The sequence below is a fragment of the Rhipicephalus sanguineus genome, chromosome 7 (genome assembly GCF_013339695.2).
Source record: "Rhipicephalus sanguineus isolate Rsan-2018 chromosome 7, BIME_Rsan_1.4, whole genome shotgun sequence".
NCBI lineage: Eukaryota > Metazoa > Arthropoda > Arachnida > Ixodida > Ixodidae > Rhipicephalus > Rhipicephalus sanguineus.
The window spans coordinates 140,227,538-140,251,575 of NC_051182.1; the positions used below are offsets into that span (position 1 = coordinate 140,227,538).

General features: G+C 45.1%; 1 protein-coding gene across 1 annotated transcript in view; it reads left to right on the plus strand.

The window, feature by feature from the left end:
* LOC119400083 (allatostatin-A receptor-like) overlaps window positions 1–22,864 on the plus strand; it is a 100,348-nt gene extending 77,484 nt beyond the window's left edge. The window contains 4 exon segments of the mRNA XM_037667011.2: window positions 8,800–8,889; window positions 16,040–16,426; window positions 16,428–17,123; window positions 18,071–22,864. Of these exon segments, the coding sequence (XP_037522939.1) occupies window positions 16,133–16,426; window positions 16,428–17,123; window positions 18,071–18,376 (1,296 nt within the window). The 5' untranslated portion in view covers window positions 8,800–8,889; window positions 16,040–16,132 and the 3' untranslated portion in view covers window positions 18,377–22,864.
* Window positions 22,865–24,038: the final 1,174 nt, after the last annotated feature.

The window sequence follows — 24,038 nt, forward strand, 5'->3', positions numbered from 1 at the left end:
TAATAATAATAATATCTGGGGTTTAACGTCCCATAACCACGATATGATTATGAGAGACGCCGTAGTGGAGGGCTCCGGAAATTTCGACCACCTGGGGTTCTTTAACGTGCACCTAAATCTAAGTACACGGGCCTCAGACATTTTCGCCTCCATCGAAAATGCAGCCGCCGCGGCCGGGATTTGATCCCGCGACCTTCGGGTCAGCAGTCGAGCGCCATAACCACTAGACCACCGTGGCGGGGCTTATATTATTGTAATAATAACATGGTTAAAATAATAACATCTTATAATAACATAACGTTATATACCATTTTATGATAATAACATGGCTTTTGCCCGTAAAGTGCCCTAAATTATTAATTACCAACTATAGACTCTACCTTTGGAAACCTGATTCCCACAACCGCATGTATCCTGAGACGCAGGAAAGCGTTATTACTGATCTTGCTTTATTTAAAGGCCAGCTGGTGTTAGTGTGTCAGTATTTCAAGAAAAAAGAAGACGAGGAGAAACAACTGTGCAGCTGTGTTGTCTGCGAAGTGAAGCCAATGACGTAGTTGTTTAACGGCAACCGTGGCCACGGAAAGGCGGCGGCTTCACGCTGTCCAACGGTATAGAGAGAAGCAAGAGGCCTTACCCTGTATAACGGCACACACATGGCCCCAAGTGCGGAAAAACAAAAAGTACAAGGGATAAAAATATGCAGGAGCCCCATCCCTATCGCGAAAGTGGGAGCAAGCGAAGCGTGGCGGGCCTGACGTATTACTTTGGTGTTTTTCTTTCTCTGTTTCCTTCCTTCTTTCGCATTACGCAATGCTCCCTCCTAACTTTTTCCTTCCTCCATGTCGGGTATTGGAATTTCATCCACGTGCTTGGCAGCGCAACACTTCAGTTTCTACAAGTAAACCACGCTCATGCGTTCATATTCATTCAACAACGATATGTGGCAACGTGAAATGGCAAGTGACCTCGATAAAAGATCAGATTGTCATATCACAAACGGCTGATCATCGACAAGCCCACGATAAAGAAGTGGTCAGTTACTGAGTAAGGGCTCGGACAAATACACATGTGACCGGCACACCTGCGAAGGTCGCATTACATTGCGCTCGCGGGCGCCATTTTTTCTTTCGTACGGCGCCTAAATCTGTGAGTCATAAGAAGTTCGCTCAAAACGGCAACAGCCGCTGAAACATGTGGTTCAGCGCGCTTCCGTGAACACATGGCCGACGTCGACAGCTTTCACCTTTGTACCGCGTGCTCGTGCCGAGACTCACATCAACACGCGTCCGTTCGCAGGAAACGCGTCAAGTCGTAAACGCAAAGCGAGTAAACGGTCCGTTTACGGCTCCGCGAGCCGCAACAGAAAGCAGATGCGCACTCACGTGGTGCTTGAGAACGTTGCGTGGTATGAGGCGTAAAAAGCGGAACTAGTGCAAAGGGTCCAAAGCGTGTGTCGGGCAGTGACTTATTTCTCTCGCTGGCTACACTGTCAAAAAAAAGAAAGAAAGAAAGAAACAAAGAAAGAAAGAAAGAAAGGAAGAAAGAAAGGAATAAATAAATAAAGAAAGAAAGAAAGGAACAAAGAACGAAAGAAAGAAAGAAACAAACAAAGAAAGAAAGAAAGAAAGAAAGAAAGAAAGAAAGAAAGAAAGAAAGAAAGAAAGGAAGAAAGAAAGAAAGAAAGAAAGAAAGAAGCGAAGAAAACTGTTCTTTGACTTAGAAGAACAGATAGATACATGGGCGAGTTTGAGTTTGTAAGGATCCTTGATGCTACTTGGAAGCGCAAAAAACACAAGATATACGGAGATCGCTCATCCGGTCTGGTTCTTCTTTCTTGCCTATCTTGTGTTTTTCGCGCTTCTAAGTACCATCATGGAGTCCTTTGACAGCTTTTTTTGTGAGTTCTGAGTTGCACCATATATGGCTCTCTTTAAAGAGACGTGCTAACTCTCTTCTATTCAGGACTGAAGAGACAAAATACTTTTTTTTTCTGAGAGTGCATGTCCCTAGTGACATACAGAGCTTGTAAAAGAGATACCGCCTAACACGCTATAGAGGGAAAACACCACTCTTCTTCATTTCATTCTTTTTATTTCTCCAAAGCAAGAGAACCTTGAACTGCGAAACTGCAGTGTCCCAAGTAGTACGGTAAAGATTAATGACAGTAGTGTTAAATAGCCTTTTGGTGGTCTTCTTTACAATTACAATGCTTGTGTTTTCTCGAGGCAGAGAACATCGCAATGCAGAAACTTTGTCCCTTGAGTACTGTAAAGATACGCAGAAGTAGTGGTAGTAGTATTTTTTAGTGTTTCCATTGCACTATATCGATGGGGAAAACGGTAGGAGGTGGGGAGGGAGGGGGGGGGGGGGGGCATATTTTAGCAGCCTGAGATGGCGGCTGCTTTTTGTTGGGCACATGCAGTATAACACCGGAATGAACCTTCCAGAAACCTCCGAACTTTGATCCCAACAATGACACGTCTATTTGAAGAGGACAACCTCAATACACAATCAGTCCGTCTTGATAGATAGATAGATAGAATAGTGTTGTGAACCTCACACCCTCTCTTCCAACTCCGTGTCAACCCCCTCCGGGCAAATGGTAAAACTACGCCTCTGGGGCCGTCTATGGAAAGTCACACGGTCTCTTGTGCATTTTCCTAAGGCGACTCGAAGGCGAAAGTCATCTTCTTTTTCTTCTCAGTCGAATGTATTGAACGCATTCCCTCCCCTCTCCGTAAGGTTTCTGCACCCAACGTGGTTTTGCACTGCCTGCGGGGACGGAAGCATTGGAATCTTTCTGCGCCTCACGTGGCTTTCGAGTGCCTCCGGTATCGGTCCACTTTTGACCAATGGACGCTGTCATGTGATCAGGTCATCCAGACGACATCGCGTTATGTGGTGTCATAGTGACGTCAGAAATTTAGGCGACCCGTGAAGTCATGACTTCATAGGGTGATGTCATCACGTGATGATGATTTCCTGCGTCACACGTGTTGACGCCGACACCGCCGATGGTAACAGCGTTTGATTAGGCATCTCATCTTTACGCTACGCTTCTGGATACGTCACTCATTAGTTGGCGGCTACCATTCCTGCGACCGGCAAAGAAGAGAGTCCCGAAGTGCAAACAACAGGAAGCACAGCGGCACGCGTGCTTAATGCAGGCAGAACGTCAGCAACACAGAAATCACGCATGGACGAATCGCTTGCCAGGAACGAGCAACGCGAACAGTTGGACTGGACGATGACGATCGAAATCGCTGACGCTGCACGGCGGGTCTTCTGACTGACACAGTGAGCACGCATCACTGAGCTTTTTGTTCCCAAAGGAGAAGGATGATGAAAATAGAACCAGCTCGCGTAGGGCAAGGTGGGTTGAATATCATTCGGGGAGGCATTTCTACTGCAGGGAACATAATGACACGCTGACTATATATGAACAGAATGGACGGGCGGTGGCTCATGAAAGAAAAGTAAGAGTTATAGAGGAAGATATGTTTGTATCTGACGTCTAGAAAAGATGTTTTTTCTTTTCGGTTATACACAACTATAGAAACTTCTTGCATTGACTTCCTGCGTCTGAAAAGAAAAGGGGAAAGAGGGGAGGCTCGTATACGCCGGCGTGCTCGCGTGACGTCATCAAGAGTGAATAATGCGGACAGTGACAATCAGTTTGGGGGCGGACAGTGAGTGAGTCAGAACTTTATTTTGGTCCAAAAGTGGCAGAAGCTGAACGCGACTGGAGGTCCCGCTAGCTCAGCCAGGTGGCTCCACCCAGGGAAGGTGCCGGAAGCTGGAGCCTCTCGGCGATGTCCCGGGCCCTCTGGACTGCCAGGAGTTGTTTGTTGAGCTCCATGCTGCGCATGGCAGCCTCCCAGGAGGGTTTGTCCGATAATCCTGACCCCGAATTAAAGGGGCACAGCCAGAGCATGTGTTCGAAATTACAGTGCTCGTGATTACAGTGCTGACAGTGAGGTGAAAAGTCTGGATCGATTCTGTTTAGCATGGCTGGAGTGATGTACGTTTTTGTCTGTAGTTGTCGTAGTGTGACCGCTTGCGCTTTATTCAATTTAGGGTGTGGAGGGGGAAGAGCCTGCGCCCTAGTTTGTGAGCTGAGGTGATTTCGTGGAACGATATTAATGGATCCTTGAAGTCCATGCATCTCCGTTCCCGTCCCGTCTGAGATGGCCGGTCACCGCCGCGGGTAGCTAGTTCACGCGCTAGCTGGTGAGCCCTCTCGTTAGGGTTGCCGGTTGGGGAGGATGAGATGTCACCCATGTGGGCCGGGAACCATATGATGTGCGTTAGAGGATCTTCCCCTTCGTTAGCCTCAGCAGTCGTCTTATTAACAATGCTTGCGGCTGCGGCGGAGACGAAGCCGGATGAAAATGACCTGATGGCAGTTCGTGAGTCTGAAAAGATGGTGACGTCCCTTCTTCGTTCTTGCAGAGCTACCGCGATAGCCAGTTCCTCGGCTTCGTGAGTGAAGCCGGTGACCACCGTGGCCGCGTTAACTAGTGATCCCTTGGCATTGACGACTGTGACGACATACGCGTCCTTCTTCCAGTATTTGGCTGCATCAGCAAAGAGGGCGGTTGAGCTGGAATCGATCTGCGTGCTTTGGGAATAGTGTTGTGAGCGAAGACAAAAAGTCCAGAACATTGACAGACAGAATGGCAACGTGCCTCAGCGTAGGGGACGAGGTAAGGTTAAGCGAGGCGGAAAATACCATAGATAGATAGATAGATAGATAGATAGATAGATAGATAGATAGATAGATAGATAGATAGATAGATAGATAGATAGATAGATAGATAGATAGATAGATAGATAGATAGATAGATAGATAGATAGATAGATAGATAGATAGATAGATAGATAGATAGATAGCAGTTTTAACTATTACCCCGGAGATGTTGGCCTGGTTCATCGCATGGCTTGCAACTCCTCGTGTCTTGTGTTGACTATGGTATATGGAATGATCAGATATACACACAAATAACACGTACAATCACGCACACACATACACACAAAATAGTTATTCATAAAGTTTCGTTAAGGCATGTAGCCCTCAAAAACTCCAGCAGTGTTCGCACTATGTGTTGTCTGCTTGTGCTTCCAAAACCCAGACGCGACGCACCTCCATATTTGCGGTTGTTTATCCTCTTCAACTGAGAGGAGGAATATTGCCCAAACTGACTAAAAAGAAAAAAATTCCGCCCAGTCATTGTTGGCTATCTTGAGCATAAAGCTTGTCTTGCGCAGGATCGGTGTGTCGTCTATGATTCTGTCTAATAAAGATGCGCTCATCTCGCTTCATTCCCAAATAATACAAGAAAGAAAACCAAGAAAGAAATGGACTCTGCTGTAGGGTCGTATAATCAACGTCTAGGCGTAGCTGTATTTTAGAACACGGCATATCTCGTCGTTGGCCTTCCAAGAGGCCGAAAAATGACTTCATCTTTTCTTTGTTCCGGAACACCCTCGATAATTTTTCTCCACAGCGCTCCCTGTGGTATATTCCCGGGTTACTCGCACTGCAACGCGCCACGCTCGACGCGATAACTTTAGTATTGTGGCCCCTACCAATGTGGCTGTCGTTTACATCTGGTGGTCAGGGTGAAGCGAAATCTCCTGGCGGTTGTCGTAAACTCGGTCGTTTTATGGGGTTTTCCCGCCAACATGCAGCGGCCGCGGTTTCTTTATAGCTGCGAATAAATAAACTCCCAAGTCTTGTTCGGAAGCAGCAGTCTCGAAAGGTCGTGGCTTTCACGCCACTCGCTGTGTGTTGTTTGTCAGTCCCTTGTTTTGAGCCAAGCGGCGTATAGATATCACACCAGTCTACTTTTGAGCGTAGGTTTTTATAACTCTCATACTTTGGTGGCGGCGTCCTACGCGAAAAAAAAAAAAATCACACCATGTCCACGAAGTGAATGATAATTGAGGAGCTGGCTCGGAGAAGATCGGGAAAACCCGTGAATCTTCCGCACAAGTCCTTTACCATCATATGAAGACGTGACACACGTAGTTATATATACATATATACGCAATGTTTTATTAATTCACAATTTTGATGAACTATATACACAATTATATACACATTAATGAAGTGTATATGCAAGAAATATCTAAGAGCATCTGATTCTCCATTGTCGACACTTGCACACGAAACGCTCCTAATGTTCCTTCAATTTGAAAACTGCCCTCGAGACGCGCACGACAAAGTGGCCCTAAAAATAGCTGTCCGACGTTCGCCTGGCTGTCGACCGCGTTCCCCGCTCGCCCTGTGAGAATTAACGGCCAGGCTAGAGGGAAGATACGACGCCAGTAGCGTTCCTTATCGCGTTCCACCACGCTTTGAATTGATGGATGCAGGTTACGACGCGGGACATCGCCCCAGCTTAAGAACTTGGCGAGCCAGCTCATAAAACCCGGCGCCGGCGAGCGTACAATAATAATAATATCTGGGGTTTAACGTCCCAAAACCACGATATGATTATGAGAGACGCCGTAGTGGAGGGCTCCGGAAATTTAGACCGCCTGGGGTTCTTTAACGTGCACCTAAATCAAAGTACACGGGCCTCAACCATTTTCGCCTCCATCGAAAATGCAGCCGCCGCGGCCGGGATTCGATCCCGCGACCTGCGGGTCAGCAGTCGAGCGCCATAACCACTAGACCACCGCGGCGGGTCCCGGCGAGCGTACAGAAAATTGGCTCTCGAATGTGCGCCGCTCACATGCGCATTAATTTTGTATGCGCCATTTTCCAATCATTGATGCTCTCTCGAGCGCAGAATTTTCGGAGATTAGCCGTTTCTGATATGGCAACCTGATCTTCTATCGAGGTGACTTGTCGTTTGGCGTTTCATTGTTGCCTGGAAATGAACGCATGACAGTCGTTGTTGCCTGTAGCACCTGAAGTGTTGCGCTGCTAAGCACGTGGATTGAGGTTGAGTTAGAGGGGACCATTGCGCAATGTTAAAGAAAGAAAGAAAGAAAGAAAGAAAGGAAGAAAGAAAGGAAGAAAGAAAGGAAGAAAGAAAGAAAGAAAGAAAGAAAGAAAGAAAGAGAGAGAGAAAGAAAGAAAGAAAGAAAGAAAGAAAGGAAGAAAGAAAGAAAGAAAGAAAGAAAGAAAGAAAGAAAGAAAGAAAGAAAGAAAGAAAGAAAGAAAGAAAGAAAGAAAGAAAGAAGTCGAGCATGCACGCGACAAGCTTCGCTTGCCCCCATTTTCCCGGTAGGAGATGAGCCCCTGTGTTTTTTGTTTCTCCATATGCTAGAATGAGGACGTACGCCTTTATTTTTCCCAACAAGGCAAACAAGCGTACAGCACACTCAGAATATTCATTTCGAATATTGCATTAACCTTGCCACTGTTTTATTGTTCTGACTATTCAGAGATAACGCGATGTTCAAAAAGGTTCTCTACAATAAAAATGGCGTTGGATGTGTCACATATTTAGGACTACAATATTAAGGTTCGTACACATTAACCTATCTTGTGCGTACGCACATAAGAATAGTTTCATTTCTGGCCTAAAACTAAATCTGCACGGCAGCGAACAATTTCGATCTGCAACACATGAAATGTTAATTTCAGTATTACTGTTGCGTTTCATGCAGATGCCTCAAAGTGTTCGTTGTGCAACTAAAAACGCAGACTTTCCGTCGCCATCATAACTTTCCACGCGCGTGTTTGTGAGTTTTTATGCGGTGGATATCATTTATCTCGTTAACTGATTACATGCAAGCATGACGACATGTTGACGACCTAGCTTCGCAGATACCCTTGCCATGGTTAAAGAAAATGCGATGCAAACGATGAAATCTTGAGGTAACTTGAATAAGTAACACAACGAAATGTCCAACATTTAGTGGTAATACATTAAAGTGCCAAATATAGTGAGCATGAAAAAAAAAAAGACCGAATCGGTCTTGGTTTCCGTAGGGGCGGGGCGCGGTGTATTGCTTCATGGTATGACAAAATACGTATATCTTTTTACTGAAACGATATACGCAATGCGGGTGTCCTTGTTAATGGGCCAAGTTTCAACAACGTAAGCATTCAGATTATAATAAAATAATTACTCAAAACAATGCACATTTAAACATCTGGGACTCAAACTTAGTTACCATAATAAACTACGCAATAAAATATGCCTTCGAAGCGCATTTCAAATAGCGCTAGTTGGCATTAAGAATTCACGATGCTGTCAGCATTGCCTACATACTGAACATGCAGGAACTGTATTTCGTATTGAAGATAAGTATACACATGAATATGGACGTTATTCGTAACTGCAATATTCAGAGACCCTCCGAAGATATCGGACCATGCAAACGGGTAGTACGACCTGAATATTTGGCGTTAGATTTTACTTTCACAAATCATATTCCACACAGTCCTGAAAGTTAGAATTTAGAACAAAGTTTTCGAACATTTCTCCTTTAATTCTGTTTGCTTGCTTCGTCTACAAGAGCACCGCATCTAGGCCAGCTACTCGTAGACCTTTCAGGCTCATACAATAACCACCCTTTCTTGAAACATTAAAGGAGGGACTACGTCTCTCTGCATACAACCGTACGCACTCCCAGAATAGCGTAAGTGCACGCGCCGTGATTTCTGCGACGCATTAACGAAACAGTGTCCGAAAATGGCGGTTCCTTCGTACCTGCCTTAAAGCTGGCGACTCGAAATGGCATTAGAAAACGAGTCTGTGCAAGTGCATACTCGAGAATGCGAGCACGTTGTGCAATAATGATGCCTTAATGTGTCTTTCTTTTCTCCACTCGCAGGTATCCGGGAACAGTGGCGCAATAATGCAGCGACACTCCTTTCCTCCGTTGGGCTTCACTGCATTGCGCTGAGCGAGGAAGCGGGCTTTCGTAAGCACCTCTCTCATGATAACATTTCTTAGGGCTGCGACGGTACGCGGTTCTGGATTTACAAAAAAAATGAATAGGCACTCGTATGCGTTAGCATATTTGTCCACGAAAAGCTTCTTACCGTATTTACCCGAATCTAGGCCGGCCCCGATTCTAAACCGACCCCCAAAATTCGCAAGGCCAGAAAAAAAAAAATAAAAGCTTAATAATTGTGCTCGAATCTAAGCCGACCCCCCACTTTCACACATCGTTTTTTCGAAAAAAAAGAAACATCGGCTTAGATTCGAATAAATACCGTATACAACTCCATACACCACGAATTATGTTGCAGTGTCTTTGAATTATTCAAATTCGCACAGCATAATTTCAAGGCTCCTAATATTATGTTCCAAGAAATGAAAATGAATAAGTTTTCTTGTGCGAGTTTCAGTAATTAATCGCCATTAGCGTGCGATTCAACATTTTATTCTGTCAGTGATGTTCCATCGTCACAACAAGAGAACTAAATTACAGGCTCAAAACGCCATCTATCTATCTATCTATCTATCTATCTATCTATCTATCTATCTATCTATCTATCTATCTATCTATCTATCTATCTATCTATCTATCTATCTATCTATCTATCTATCTATCTATCTATCTATCTATCTATCTATCTATCTATCTATCTATCTATCTATCTATCTATCTATCTATCTATCTATCTATCTATCTATCTATCCGCCACAGATAAACAAGTTGATCATAGCTTGCACACCATATGCGATCATAACGACCAAAGGAATCTCGTTTTCACGGGCATATTCATGTGCAGTCCACAAGGGTGCGCAGTCCTTGTTGGGTCATATACTTATCTCTGTTCGCTTTGATTTGTTTTTTTTTTTTGTTCTGTTATCCTCTCTTTCGGTAATTTTTATGTCTCTGGGAAAGACAATCCAATCAAGGAACTGCTACTTCCATCGCCGCAGCATAATTTCCATTTCGCGAGGACCAGCATGGTTGCGTACGCGAGCCGTGTTGTTTTTCCCTTGGGACGCAAATTGACTTTGCTTCCCGCGTGCTTTCCATTGAGACATGCACTTCGCATATGCGCTCGGCCTGGGAACGTAGAGGCAAAATAATATTGGGAATGCACACACATGGGTTTGCGCGTCTCTCTTGTGCTGGGCGCTACTACGTGTTTCAACGACTCACATTTCAGAGAATGACAAAGGGAGCAGTTAACGCTAGGGCTGCCCGCCCTCTTTCCAGGCTTTTTAGTTATTTTGTTTGCTTCGTTGCACCGTAATATAATAATAATGGTTGGGGTCTTACATCCCAAAACCACGATATGATTACGAGACAGGCCATAGTGGAGTGTTCCGGAAATTTGAACCACCTGGGATTCTTTGACGTGCATCTAAATCTAGGTACACAGGACTCTAGCAATTTGCCGCCTTCGCCGGGATACTGCAGCAGAATACTTTGTTTACTATAACGAGAACGCCCAAACAGCAAGTCTTATTCAAGTTCGTCAGTGTAAATACACCGTCTTACACGGGTGCAACAAGGTGACAGTAATTTTAGTCCTAAAACCAGGTAATGCATCCTTAAGAACAAACTTGTATGTCCTTGCGTATTTAGCTTCTATTGACACTTTGACATCACTGAACGAATTATAATATTAGTGAGAAAACTGCCAAATGTGAGAACTTGTTGCAAATTTTGTTTTTTTCTGCGGGTTATTCAAGCAATCTGACCAAGTTTTCTTCATTGGCAACACGTTCTTTTATGACCTTATGCTATGGTATTTTGATTGTCGAACAATTATTGTCCGTGCCGGAGCCGGCGAAAATATTATCTCGTAGTTCTACAAAATACAGTTATAACTATACTTATATTACAGCGACAGAGCCAAACAGAAAGAACCCTCGTGTATACTGGTTTGGGAACTAGTTAAAGAAAAAGAATCTTTATTAGTGAATTTTATTCAAGAGCCCACCCCGTAATGCATTGCTCCATATACATACCGTGGTTTTCAAAAGCGAGAGAATTATTATATTGTAATGTTACCCTATGCCAGACGGATTTGAAGTTGAGAGCATCTCTCTTTAAATCAGATGCGTCACGCTATCGTACCAGTCATGAAGTTTTGCTGCAGAAGAAGAAAACAAAATTCGAGAAATCAAAGTTTCGCGCATGCATTCACCTGTAATGGTCGACCATCCTCCATCGAAATGGATGCAAATGAATTTCCTTCAACGCGGCGGGGCATATAGTACTGTATCGCTAAACGCCCTTCAGTTTCACAATTTATTTATGTTTTTTTCTTGTTCTCCGATTCACCATAGCATTCCAATTTATCGCTATCGCTTTTTGGTAGAGGTATAGGCCCATTAACTTCAATGGCAGCGCTATCATTATGCGCGCCATGCGATGCACTTCAACTTCTCTGAACTGTTATTGCGTAAACTGGGGAGATGGTGCCGCTTAGCGTTTTCCTTTTCTTGACGTCGAAATCGCACTGGCGATATGCAGATTTATTAGCGTCATTACAGCGGCCGTATTCTAGAACGCACCAAAAATATCACGAGAAGAAGCACGTTAAACTTGTTCTAGCGTCTGCGCACGGTCGTCTTAAGCGTTGGTGGTCATCATTTTTTTACGCTATTTCAAGCATGCACCTATAGTATTAGTACATTTGCCGCGTAAACAAACTAAAAATAAAGGTGAAATATGGAATCGATTTCTCCATGGGAGAGAAAGGAAAATTATATCGTTTTTTGTGTACAGTCGTAAACACATTAAGCACTAGCTTTTTCTTAAGCAACACATTCTCGACTATAATGCGTTCCCTCCAAGCTCATAGCGCAAACTGACACTGATGAGATAAAAAAACATTAGTTCCGGTGTTTCCATTTAATCTCTCGCGGAAACTTCTTTAGCAGTACGTCCGTATGACGTCACAGTTTTCGAAGTATGAAAGAGACGAAGCAGGAGTGAAAGCGCAATCACGTACGCACACATATACACACGCACACAAACACACACAAACACACAGAAACACACACAGAAAAAACATATGCACACACGAAGACACCCACACGTAAACCCCCACACACGTATGCACTAGATTTTTCCCTCGGATCTCTTTTTTTTAACAAATTCATTTTTTAATAGTGAAGCTGTTTAAGGTAGCCGTAATTTGTGCGGCCAATCAGAAAACTATCATCATTATCATGAAGGCGTCATGTACGACAAAAATTGGGCAAATCCCACTACTCACCACTGGTCCAAAGGCAACAATTAACCCAAGAAATGGCTGTCTTCACGGGTATGTGCCGCAGAAATTGCGCAAATCCCACTGCTCACCCGTGGTTCACTAAGAGAGAGAGAGAGAAAGCTATAGAAAGAAAGAGAGAGAGAAAATTTCAGAGAAATAATGGGTATAAAGACATAAAAAGATAGAAAGACAGAGACAGATATAGAAAGAGAGAGAAAGAAGCAGAGAGAGAAAGAGAGAAAAACAAAAGGAGGATCAAGAGATAAATCAAGAGAAAGAAAGAGAGAAAAAAGCAAAGATAAAGAATGGGTCGTTCTATAAGAATAGCGAACGCTCGGTTCTGGAGTTTGGACATCCACGTAGTGACTAAACTAGCTAAAGCCTAGCAACAACCTAGAGGCAACCAGGTTAGACTTCATAATCGGTTCCAGTTTCGTCGTTTCAAGCCTTGCGCGACTTAGTGCAAGCTTCGCCAAATATTTTTAGGGGCGAAGCTCCTTAAGGCGGCACCCGTTCGTCCCTCGTAGTCGTAGTCGTAGTGCGTAACCAGTCTTACGCTTTGACCTCCAAGGTGGTGCCGGTGGGAGATTTTTCCTGTGCGTTGTGTGAACAATAAAAAATTCGCAGCGGTAGCTAAAAGCCGACTTCTTCTGTCTCTCATTCCATTAGCAGCCATTCTTTACCTCCAAGGTAGTGCCTGGTGAGATTTCTCCTGTGGTGATTTGAAACAAAAAATTTTGTTCAAAACGCCGTTGATTGATGAAATAAACCAACGAAAGACGCCAGATGTTTTGTAAAAAGCAAAACGGAAGAACGCCAGATGTTGCTAAAGCAAACGAAAAGACGCCAGCTGCTCAACGAAAGACGCATATGTTTTCTAAAGCAATGATTTTTAAACAATGAAAATTCACAGCGGTACATGTAAAATTAAGTGAGCTGCAAGTCGTCATAAACTCATCGAACCTTTAGTATAAACGCGCCGATCTCAGTCGGTGATGATGTACCGGACAGAATTCACACGGTTTACCGATTGAACCTCCGCAGCTTCGCCCACTCATCATCATTCACTCCGTGGATATGCTGTGATTTTTAAAGTTCTTTGGGATATTTCCTAGTTCCTTTATTTTAGTGTGCCTTAAGTCTGTTATACCTCCGGTGGTGCGGGTAGCACCACTTTCTTTTCAGTGATATTCCTTTTTCTACCCCTTCCTCAGTGAAGGGTAGCAAACCAGATAATTATCTTCCGCTTAACGGACCTTCCTTTCCGCGTTACATTTATGTCTCTCTCTCTCTTTTTGTACACAGATGGAGAAACAAAGCACACACACACACACACACACACACACACACACACACACACACACACACACACACACACACACACACACACACACACACACACACACACACACACACACACACACACACACGTGCACAAATGCCAAGTCAGGACGGTAACAGCATGGCTTCATGGCTTTTAAGCAGGATTCACTGCAGTCCCGACCCTATCACTGCAGATTCGTGCCTCGTCCTTTCTCAGCCTTTTTTCTGGCTGTCCCTCCCTGGTGTTCTCACAAAGAAGTCGTTTTTACCGCAGCCTTCTCGACGGTCATTACCACAATCTGTCGCTTATGGCAGGAGTGGCCTCCGGGCTGCAATGATACGCGTCTTCCATCGCGGGGTAACGATCACCATAATGCCAAGCAACACCTCCCTCATTCCGAACAGACACTGGAATGGCCGTCTGATCCTCGCTATCAACAGAATATTCCTCGTGGCATTACTTATACTTATTGACGACACACGAAGGAAAGACGTTCGCACACGATTACGACACGGGGCCATCTGCTTCTCTCGTCATCAGGAAGTGTGCAGCGATGAAGCTCAAAAGGACAGACTGTTGGGCTGATTGGTAGTGCATCATTCACGCGGTAGCGCAGAGAATGGCACATACAATAAGCGCAGGGTTGTAAGTTAACGCTGGGTCCAGTCTTGCTATTTCGCTGTCCATGTCATACCTTGCGCTACTACGTGAATCATGCACAACGAACTACCACTCACGAACCCTTCACATTGTACCTGTGCCACCATGAGGAGCGTATGTAGCTCGCCATAGACCCATGGTGATCGCTTAGTGTAGGGAGCCCCTCAAGGGAAGCTGGCTTGTAATTACCAATCACGGCCTCGCAAATGCGTTACGCAGCGGTTGCCTTCAGTGGGTCTTGGAGATACTGCGACTGCAACATGTTGACTCGCCTTATAAGACCATAAAGTTAGTTCAAACTCTAGAGGAAAAGATGGGCAGAAAGAACTCCGACCACAAGAACACCGCCATTACCCTACCACTGTCATTGTTAGCTTTGCAATTATTTACCAATCGACTAAATTTAGCACTGTTTATTGTTAGTGATACTGGCTTTTAAATCAAACACGAGCATGTTGAAGAATTAAAAACGCGCAGGCAGTGTTTAATAGTCATTTCGAAGATTTTTAGGAAATATTCAAGGCTAGAGAAAGGTTTATTGTGGCAGAAAAGCTGATAGCCTATTCAGGCAATTTACTGTGCGCCGGGCTCGCGACGCAGGAAGATGCGTTTAAAGGCACTTCTGCGAGATAGCGCCACCTCAACCACTTGAGTTCGAGATCGAGGCCGATGGCGCGTCTTCTGACCGAGTTGTGTATCGCAGTGCATCGTCGTTTGCGCTTTCTGTTGACACGTACTTACGACTCTGCTTCACGTGAGCTCACTTTCATTAATTAAGGTGAAAAATGAATACAACCCTCAAGCCTAGCACGCGTCTCAGGCGCTGGTAAGGCTAGCACGGTACGGTAATGGCGGCAATGGCGGCGCCCTTGTGGTCGGAGATGCTAATGCATGTGCCCTATGGGGAGCTTTTCCTTTAGAGTCTGTGCAACTCTGTGTGTAAAATGCTGCCTGTAGCAACCTTACTTCAGGCTCACCCTGTACATACACCGTAAATCCGGTAAAAGACCAGTGGCTTTTATTGCTCTGCGCTTCGGTGGTTCGTCACTGGTTGTACTGCTCTTTTGGAGATGTAGCTGGTTGCTATTGGTTTGTTAAGTAAAACAATAAATAAATAAAGAGATAAAGAAAGAAAAAGCAATGACAAAAGAAAGAGCAAAGCGATTAGCACTTTCGCACAAAATAAAAGAAACGGTTTTTGGTCTGCACGGACTTTCTCTCACGCATATTCTTGATCATATAATAAGAACATAGTTCACAAATCAACTCGAGTACAGCCCAGTAATGTAGCTAAAGAAATCAGGTCTAACGCTGAGGCAAGTGCTGCTACCTGTGTAGTGTTGAAAAATTCCACAAAAACTCACGTGAGACAGGTGTGCCTCTTTGTCGTTTCCCTCATAGTATTTCACTTTCAGCTCGTATATATTGATGCTACAGAAAAACCCCGCGGGTACATGACAACACATTTTACAGCAGAGCTGTTATGGTCGATGTTTGCCGTGTGTCGTAGATGGAAAATCAACATGACCGCCCAAGCATTCTGTACAGATGGCCAACGAGAGAAGCCGAAACGCGCCCACCAGATCTGCTGTGACCGAGCCTTGCGCGACTTAGTGCGAGCCGCGCTAATTTTTTCTCAAACCAATCTATGTTTATTGAAACACTGCAAATAGCGGAATCATAATCGGCAATTTATGAAAACCGGAATTCATAAAAAAATGGCCGTTCAAACGGGTGTTGTACGCATGTTAAACAACAATGCCAGTAACATTAGAGTAGTTTGAGGTTGTACGTCGTGTACCTAGAAGCATATTTGTCAACATTTAACAACTAGCCTTAAAACGGATGACACAGTGCTATATATAACCTTCGCGAATTCTCTTTTCTTTTTTTTTTCGCAGTGGCTACACCATCGCGCCCAGGCGGCGGGACGACAAGAGGCTAACCCCTCTGTTCCCAAGCAGCAAAAGTCATAGCCACACAAATACACTACCATGCACGGCTATACCGAAGAGCTTTCGTACGCCGCCGAAGACCACAAGGGCGACCCCCAGCCACCGACGCCTGCCGGTACCGTAACTCACTATGCCAGCTCGGATCCAATCAAGCTGCTGGCAACGCTCGTTAAACAGACCGCGGTCGCAGCGGCCTCGAACCTTTGCAACAGTACCGCGTCTTGCGCCGGTGTCGTCGACTCGAGGAACGCCAGTCCGGACGCGGCGTACCTGGACGGCGACGAGGACGACTTCTTCGAGTACCCCGGGAACCGGGCCGTCGAAGAGGTGTTGGGGAATCGTGGTTCCCATCTTGTTCGGTGCCATCGCCGTTATCGGCTTCTTCGGCAACGCCCTAGTCGTGCTCGTCGTGCTGTGCAACCCGCAGATGCGCTCAACCACCAACATTCTCATCATCAACCTGGCCATGGCTGACCTTCTGTTCATCGTCTTCTGCGTCCCGTTCACCGGATGGGACTACACGCTAAACTACTGGCCCTTCGGCGACGTATGGTGTCGGGTGGTGCAGTACTTAGTCATCGTGTGCGCGTACGCCAGCATATACACCCTGGTACTCATGTCCCTAGACCGGTTCCTAGCCGTGGTCCACCCAATCACCTCCATGTCTGTCAGAACGGAGCGAAACGCGTACCTGGCCATCCTCTTCACCTGGGTGGTCATTCTGCTGGCCTGCATTCCGGCGCTCTTCTCCCACGGCATGATCGTTCTCAACGACAGTTTCTCCTCCTGCACGTTCCGAGTGGACCTGGGCTACAACATCGCGGCATTCCAGATATCCTTCTTCATGTCCTCCTTCGTGATTCCGCTGGCGCTCATCTTCATACTGTACGTGCTGATGCTCAAGAGACTGTGGTTCGGGGCCGCGCCCGGTGGCAGGGTCAGCGCGGAGAGCGTGCGATCCAAGAAACGGGTCACCCGACTCGTCGTGGTGGTCGTCGTGGTGTTCGCCGTTTGCTGGTGTCCAGTGCAGGTACGTGACGCGAGAGAGAACTGACAGCTGGGCTAGTTGGTCTTCATTAACCTTCAATTGACTTCTACAGCGTTAATACAATACGGACGACACGCCCGTGTTGTATTTCGCGCTGCACAAGTCAATTCAAGATGTAACACGTATATCGTTCAAATAAATGTTCCTGGTGTCAAGATCGCCAGGTGGCCCCGTTTACTTGAAGTGCCAATTAATCTAGGAAGTATACTATCTAGCCTTAGAAGGATATATCCGCAGAAACTATGTTTGTTATGTCGCGTGTTTTAGCTCCAAAACCTATGCCCAGCTATACTGGGTGTCCCAAATATCACGCAGCACGAGTAAAAAAAAAAGAGGAACGTCGTTACGTGAAACACACTCAGTGCATATTGTTCCATTAATGAAAAATTAGTAGTGGCTACTACAGTATACTAGTAACAATATGCACTAGGTGTGCTTCGTGTAACGACGTTCCTCTTTTTTAAAAATCGTGCTGCGTGATACTCAGGTCACCCTGTGCATATAACTCAGCAAACGATATCCTAGTAATATAACACGTTTTTTTTTCGACGTCTGAAATGCCATGAAGTGGAACGAGCTAAATATGGATGGCAACAAGGTGCCGAGCCACCACCTTACAACGACTTTACAAGGAGCAGTTTTACTGTACCGCTCTTTAGAGTGAGACGTCAAAGTAAATTACATTTCTGACACTGTTCACCATTTTGCTACTCTGTGGAGAACTTGCTCTTGACATAGTTTGTGCTTGCTGCATGACATATCTGCCACTAAAAAAGACGCGAGAACGAAGGAGAGGACCTTCTTGTCCTCTTTCTTTTCTTCTCATTCGTTCTTGTGTCGTTCTTAGCGGTACATGTGTCATGCCGCTTCTCTCTGCCTTCGGTACGCAGAATGCAACTAGTACACATATTGCTCTTGCTGTCTCGCAGGTTGTCCTGGTGCTGAAGAGTGTCGACATCTACGGACTGCCGATGAACCCTCCGCGCATAGTGGTGCAGATCGCCTCGCAGATACTGGCCTACACGAACTCTTGCGTCAACCCATTCCTCTACGCCTTCCTGTCGGACAACTTCCGCAAGAGCTTCCGGAAAGTGATCTTCTGCTATCGGAAGACGCAGGCGGCCGTCGGCTCCTGCCCGACCAGAACGCGAGGAGAGGAGATCGACTTCGCCGAGCGGGAGACGCTCGCCAACCCGGCCAACAAGGCTCCCAAAATCATGAACGACATCCTGTAACGTTAAGACGGCGGACGGTGCGATGACTGTCGACAGGAAGCTTCAAGCACCGGAGTGTCTGCACTAAGGACACTGCAATCCGTCGTTGGGCAGCTAGGTGCCGTGGTGTTGGGCAAAACGAGACTGACCGTCGACTGAAGCTTCAAGCTCCGCGAGTTTCTCAACCAAGGACGCTTCAATCCGTCGTTAGGCAGCTAGGTGCTGTGTTGTTGGGCAAAACGTGACTTCAGTTTGTGCGTCCGGTCCAGCTCTGCCAACGTGACAACAGCATTAGGGAAGTTCTTCGCCTGAATGTACATCGTTCAATCAAGATTCAGCCTATACTGAGCAGTGAATAACGCGACAGAGGTTCACTATACCCGGTTACAACATAAAAAAAATGTGCGCTCAGCCCACAGAATTATAGTAACGCACCTGTCATTCACCTGTGAAAGACAGTCATGCTAGCTGGTTTCCGCTCGAACTGTAAGCGCTTTTACTCGGCTAATGTAAATACCGCACATTATTAAAAGCCTGTCGTTGCTGCCCAAAGCATTACGTCTGGCTGAGCATACGCCAGGATCCCTGATGAAATTTACCAGGACGTTCGAGTTTCCGATCTGAAACTAGCAACGCTAACGTGTCTATATGGGAAAGTAAACTATCTGAAACATTCGAGAAGTCTTTGACGTCACGAGTAAGCGCAATTGGAGGGAACATTTATGAAGACTTCCTGTGGGAGGGACAGCGACGGCCTGTTGCCGGAGCTGACATTTTTTCTGACGTCGTAGCCGACTATAGCCAATAGAAAGGCTAGCTTCTCCGCTTCACTGGCTATTGGGACGTAACACCGGCTCTTCAAGACGCTGTAAATCGCAGACGGGCCCATCTGTGTCGTTAGAAAATGCAACGGTGCTCTCAGTCACTCGGCCCAATGAGACATAAATGACTGCTCGTTCATCCGGGTGTTACGTAGATTTCTGTATTCCATCGCAATGTTTGATGGTGCCTTTGGTGTATTTGCGCGATATGAACAAAAACCTGCACAACCAAAGGCAAAGTTGAAGAACGCTTCAGAGACTGAATACAAACTATCTTTTTTTTTTCAGTGTAGAGAACGTTCTCTTGATGCCCTACTAGTGAGTTTGACCGAGATGAGATATCCAATCGCCGTATCAAGTTGACAACATAACCTATCAAACGGACGAAACACAAAAGAAGGAAATATGGTAATTTACCATGTTCGAATGACGTCTGCGCCTCCAAGGTTGCTTTATTCTTAAGATTCGTAACCTTTAAATGAGACTCTATGCATCCGCATGCTTTTGCATGATAACCAAAAACATCGCACATACTTCGGTTAAGGGAAAGTGTGATTGTGATCGAGGTGAAAAAGCCCATTCCACAGTGGTGTTTTACCCAGGAGAGGCGAAACCAAGTTGCCTCATAGGACTAAGAACAGTTGTTAACATCAAGCCTGATATCATTGTTTTGTGAACTGATGAAGCGGATCGACACAACCACACTTTCTTTGGCTGCCGTTTATGATGCGCAAAAAGTTACAATAACACTGTTATTATTGGGTCACCGTCGATCGTAAGGTTAAAAATAAACGGAGAAGGGCATGCCTCATCAAAATACTGGTTCCAATAAGGACAAAGCAGCTGCATCAGTTTTACCAAGCCCACATGAAAGCGGCGATGAGCTATTATATCTGCAGTCCAACGTGTACAGTGGTACTGCGAAGAAAACCCAGGCTTGAGTGGTCAGTGTAAATATGAATGTTTATATCCTCGAACCGAGATCGCTGCAATCACGCACCCTCCATTATGCACAGAACACACGATAACGTTAAGCAGCTATCCCCGTGTACTCTCCCGTACGTACGACACGTCAAGTGCTTTTAATTATGCTCGTAAACGTGTGCATTACCTGTTATTTGACCAACCTTCTTGCACTTTTTGAAGATGTTTACGTGTTCATATGCTTAGAGCACGTTTCTCATTGAGGGCGAGCTTTAGAAGATGCAAAATGCAGGAATGAATTGCTGAATTTGTATTTCCCACTCGGGGCGTACTGAACAGCAGATTCAAAATTGGTTCATTCTAACTCCTGTTCCTCCGTATACCTTTTCAACAGCTAACTTGCTATGAATGTTTTCCCAAGTTCCTTAACACACGATACAGTAGGCGCGACAGGTGACATACCTCTGGGATAGACACCAAAAATCAGATCAAATCGCGAATCTGTGCGCATACACGATCAACACAGGAACCTAGTGCTGAAAATTGAGACAGCTAACGAGCAAGGTACAGGCGCTTTAATGTATTATTTTCTCACTTGCAGTGAAATGTACTGTTTATTGTTTGACAATTTTGCATTAAGTATGGTAAATTTTCGCAATATTCATGGTGAATAGAGGAGCAATTTTGTACGCGTTCTGTGACAGAACGAAACGAAAAGTCACGAGAGGGAGGCGCACGGGAGGGGTCGAGGTTCTTCTAACGGTCAGACGTGAGAATAGCAATCGGAAAAGGCAGTGCTCTCAATCATTTTGGCGAAAAACGGGCACGTCAGATAGAACGGATATAGAAAGGTCTCCGGACGACTTGGATTGGATCGAAACGTAAGCGTTGGGGCCGGAGAATCGAATTAGCCTGCTTTGTGTCTGGCACACTCCAATATTGCACAGAGAGTTTGCGAAAATTGCAAACAGCACCCCCCCCCCCTCCCCACCACCGAACGACTCGTGAAATTGCGACACCACCTAGCGCCCACTCAAGACATTAACCCAAATATATAGGTAAAGTCATGGCGCTCTTCAATTTCAAGCTTTGAAAAATAATGCCCCCCAATAGTGACGTTCAGCTACTAAATTCTATATTTCTTCATGCGCTGAAAACATTTCTGAACTCCCTCAGCTCGCCTATTGGCTGTTTCCCTCCTCTCGCCCTCTTGTGACGTTTCGTTCCGTTCGGTCAAAGGACGCGTGCAAGATATCTCCCCTGGCTAACTCAAGAATAAGGCATTTCGATGTGCTAGTTGGGTCCGTCACGTTATAACTCACTATCTTGTAAAATATTGCTGTGGGCAATCGGTAAACAAGTGGTATTGTCTACTTCAAGGCAGCAACAAGATGCCTTGTCTTTTTCAGTTGCTGCCTTGCAGAACACAAAGACAACTTGTCGAAAGGCTGGCTTCAGCGATACGCCGTGTTCAATGATGCTTAATCTCTTCAAACTTCCATCTACCCCTAAAATTTTGCCACGCTTCGGAAGTGGAAGGTAAATTGCTGAAGCCTCTACGTAACTGCTTCCGGAACTTATCCACTGGACACCGGCGTCCTTCTGGAGCCTCTTCTGCTCTGCGGACAACTTACAGAAAGAAACCTGTTCGCAATGGACGCCGTACCCTCAAGAGCCTATCCTCTAGGTGGACGTCTGATAAGTGCCGCTCTTTAAGTTACCAGTGCTAATCTATAAATGGCATGTGCTACCTTATCAACCTTCATCCTTCTACTGAATGCGTGTCTTCTACCCCGGGACGCTACAACCAGGTCTTCTTTTCACGCCGTATGGCGCCGTGCGTGTTGTGTACTAGTGTCCCATCCAGGACTAGAATGGTGGAATGTTGGAAAACCTTCGTAGCGTACATGGACAGGCAGTGAATGTGTGTGCGTGTATGTGTGCCGTTTTAACTTATCTATCGTGGCCTATGCCGTGTTCATGAAGAAGAAGACGAAGAGGAAAGAAAAAAAAAAACACACACCAACGTCGCGCTCCTCGTGACCTGCAATTCTTGCGCTGCTTATAAAAACACACAGTGTCATCTCGGTGCTTCAACTGTGATGAAAGCCATGTAACTTATATTTTCTCTCTCTCTCTCGTTCTCCCTACATGTCTGTGTGAGAAATTCCATAGCATTTCCAAGAGTGCAAGTGTTCGTGTTCCGATGCCAAACATAAACGCTCTGTGTATGCCCTCTATGCTTGTGCGGTGTTTTGTTCAAAATTAAATTTTGCACCTCGATCGTCCAATGGAAACGAAAAAGAAAGATGTTATCTAAATAATGTTATCTAAATGTTATCTAAATATCGAGGTGCGGTACCACTAGCTATACTTTTTTGCTGTTGTTACCCACAATACATGTATGATGTGGAGGGTAAAAAGCCAAAATTAATGATGTTACATGAAGTAAAAGAAATAAGCATATGGACTGTTTGTTATCTTAGGCGTTTATAGTCGAAGGTATAACGTAAAACTGTGTTCCTTGCTATGGCAAGAAAAAAAAATATGTGAGAGACATACCTGAAAAGTTGTTACCGCCTTGTTGAATGCTTATTTCAGGCAACCTGGGAGATGGAGTCTACAGGAAGATACAAATGAAACATCAATAAAATAATCATGACAGCGTAATTGTTTCTCCCTACTTGTACAATACGGAAGGTTAAAAAAAAACAAAAGCAAAGCACGACGCAATGATGCCAAGAAAGAAAACGCCAAAAACTGCCGGGGCTTTCATTTCCGTGTCATGTTCCACCAGGAAGTGTTGTTCTGTGCTAATTATCTTTGTTCCTTCAAAAATGTATAATAAAAGTGTTTGAAGATATCATACGCGTTGCCGTGGATATCAGCGAACTGTATAAGTTGGTGCATGAAATCGATCTTCGTGCTTGTAAGTTATGCACGAGCTCATTGCACGTTAACGTACTCGTTAAACAAATCATACTCTCGCTTATCTTAATGACGTAATGGTAAGCGTACAGGGCTATGTTGGAAGTTGTGTTGGTTTTAACAAAGAAAAACTTTAAAAGAAAGGTTACGAAATCATCTCAGATTAACTGACGTTGCATTGGGAACGAAAGCTCGGTTTTGGAAGCTCTTCTCAATTCAAGAAGGAATCCGCGTTATGAAGATAGTCTCTCCTGGAAAGTTCACAACAGCCAATTCCGTATACCAGACTAGACATACAGATAAGAAAAAAAATTTACGGAGCACTAATGAGTTATTCAATAGGCTCTTCAATGATTGTAAATTAAAATAGATAAATCAATGTCACGTCTCGACCATTATTTAACGTTTGATGCTTCCCAAGAAATGTGCGGTGGGGAGCTAGTTGGTAAGACATGGAAAACATAAAACTACGCCTACATACAGGACACAAGAGGAAAGAAGTGCACGGGACCAGCGCAGACTAACAACTATTATTCTGCGCTGGTCCCGTCCACTTCTTTCTTCTTGTGTCCTGGTATGTAGGGTAGTTTTACGTTTTCTTTGATGCTTCCGTTGTCGACAGTCAAGCCCACAGGACGGCAAGACAGACCGGACTAGCGTTAATCTCAAGATAAAGGTTGTTCTCGAAAACCGAGCCATCTTTTTTTCATTTCTTCAGCACGAAGGCCCAGTCGTGCACCACGGCGCATGCGCACCATGACCTCGTAAGCTAGAAAGGCAGTTTTACTCATCCTTAATAGTCTTGCGTTTCAGTAACGTCATACAGGCATATGGTAAGTGTAAATATTTCAGGGTATGTTGTCATTATTATTCGCGCGTCCCAGTCCCTTCTATCTCTCTTTTTCGCTTCCTTCTCTCTTTATTATAGGCAGGGTAGCAGACAAAAATAAAGTTACCTCAAGGCCTCGCTCTCTGTTTTTTCACGTATAAGTGATTTCTCCCTGGATGCC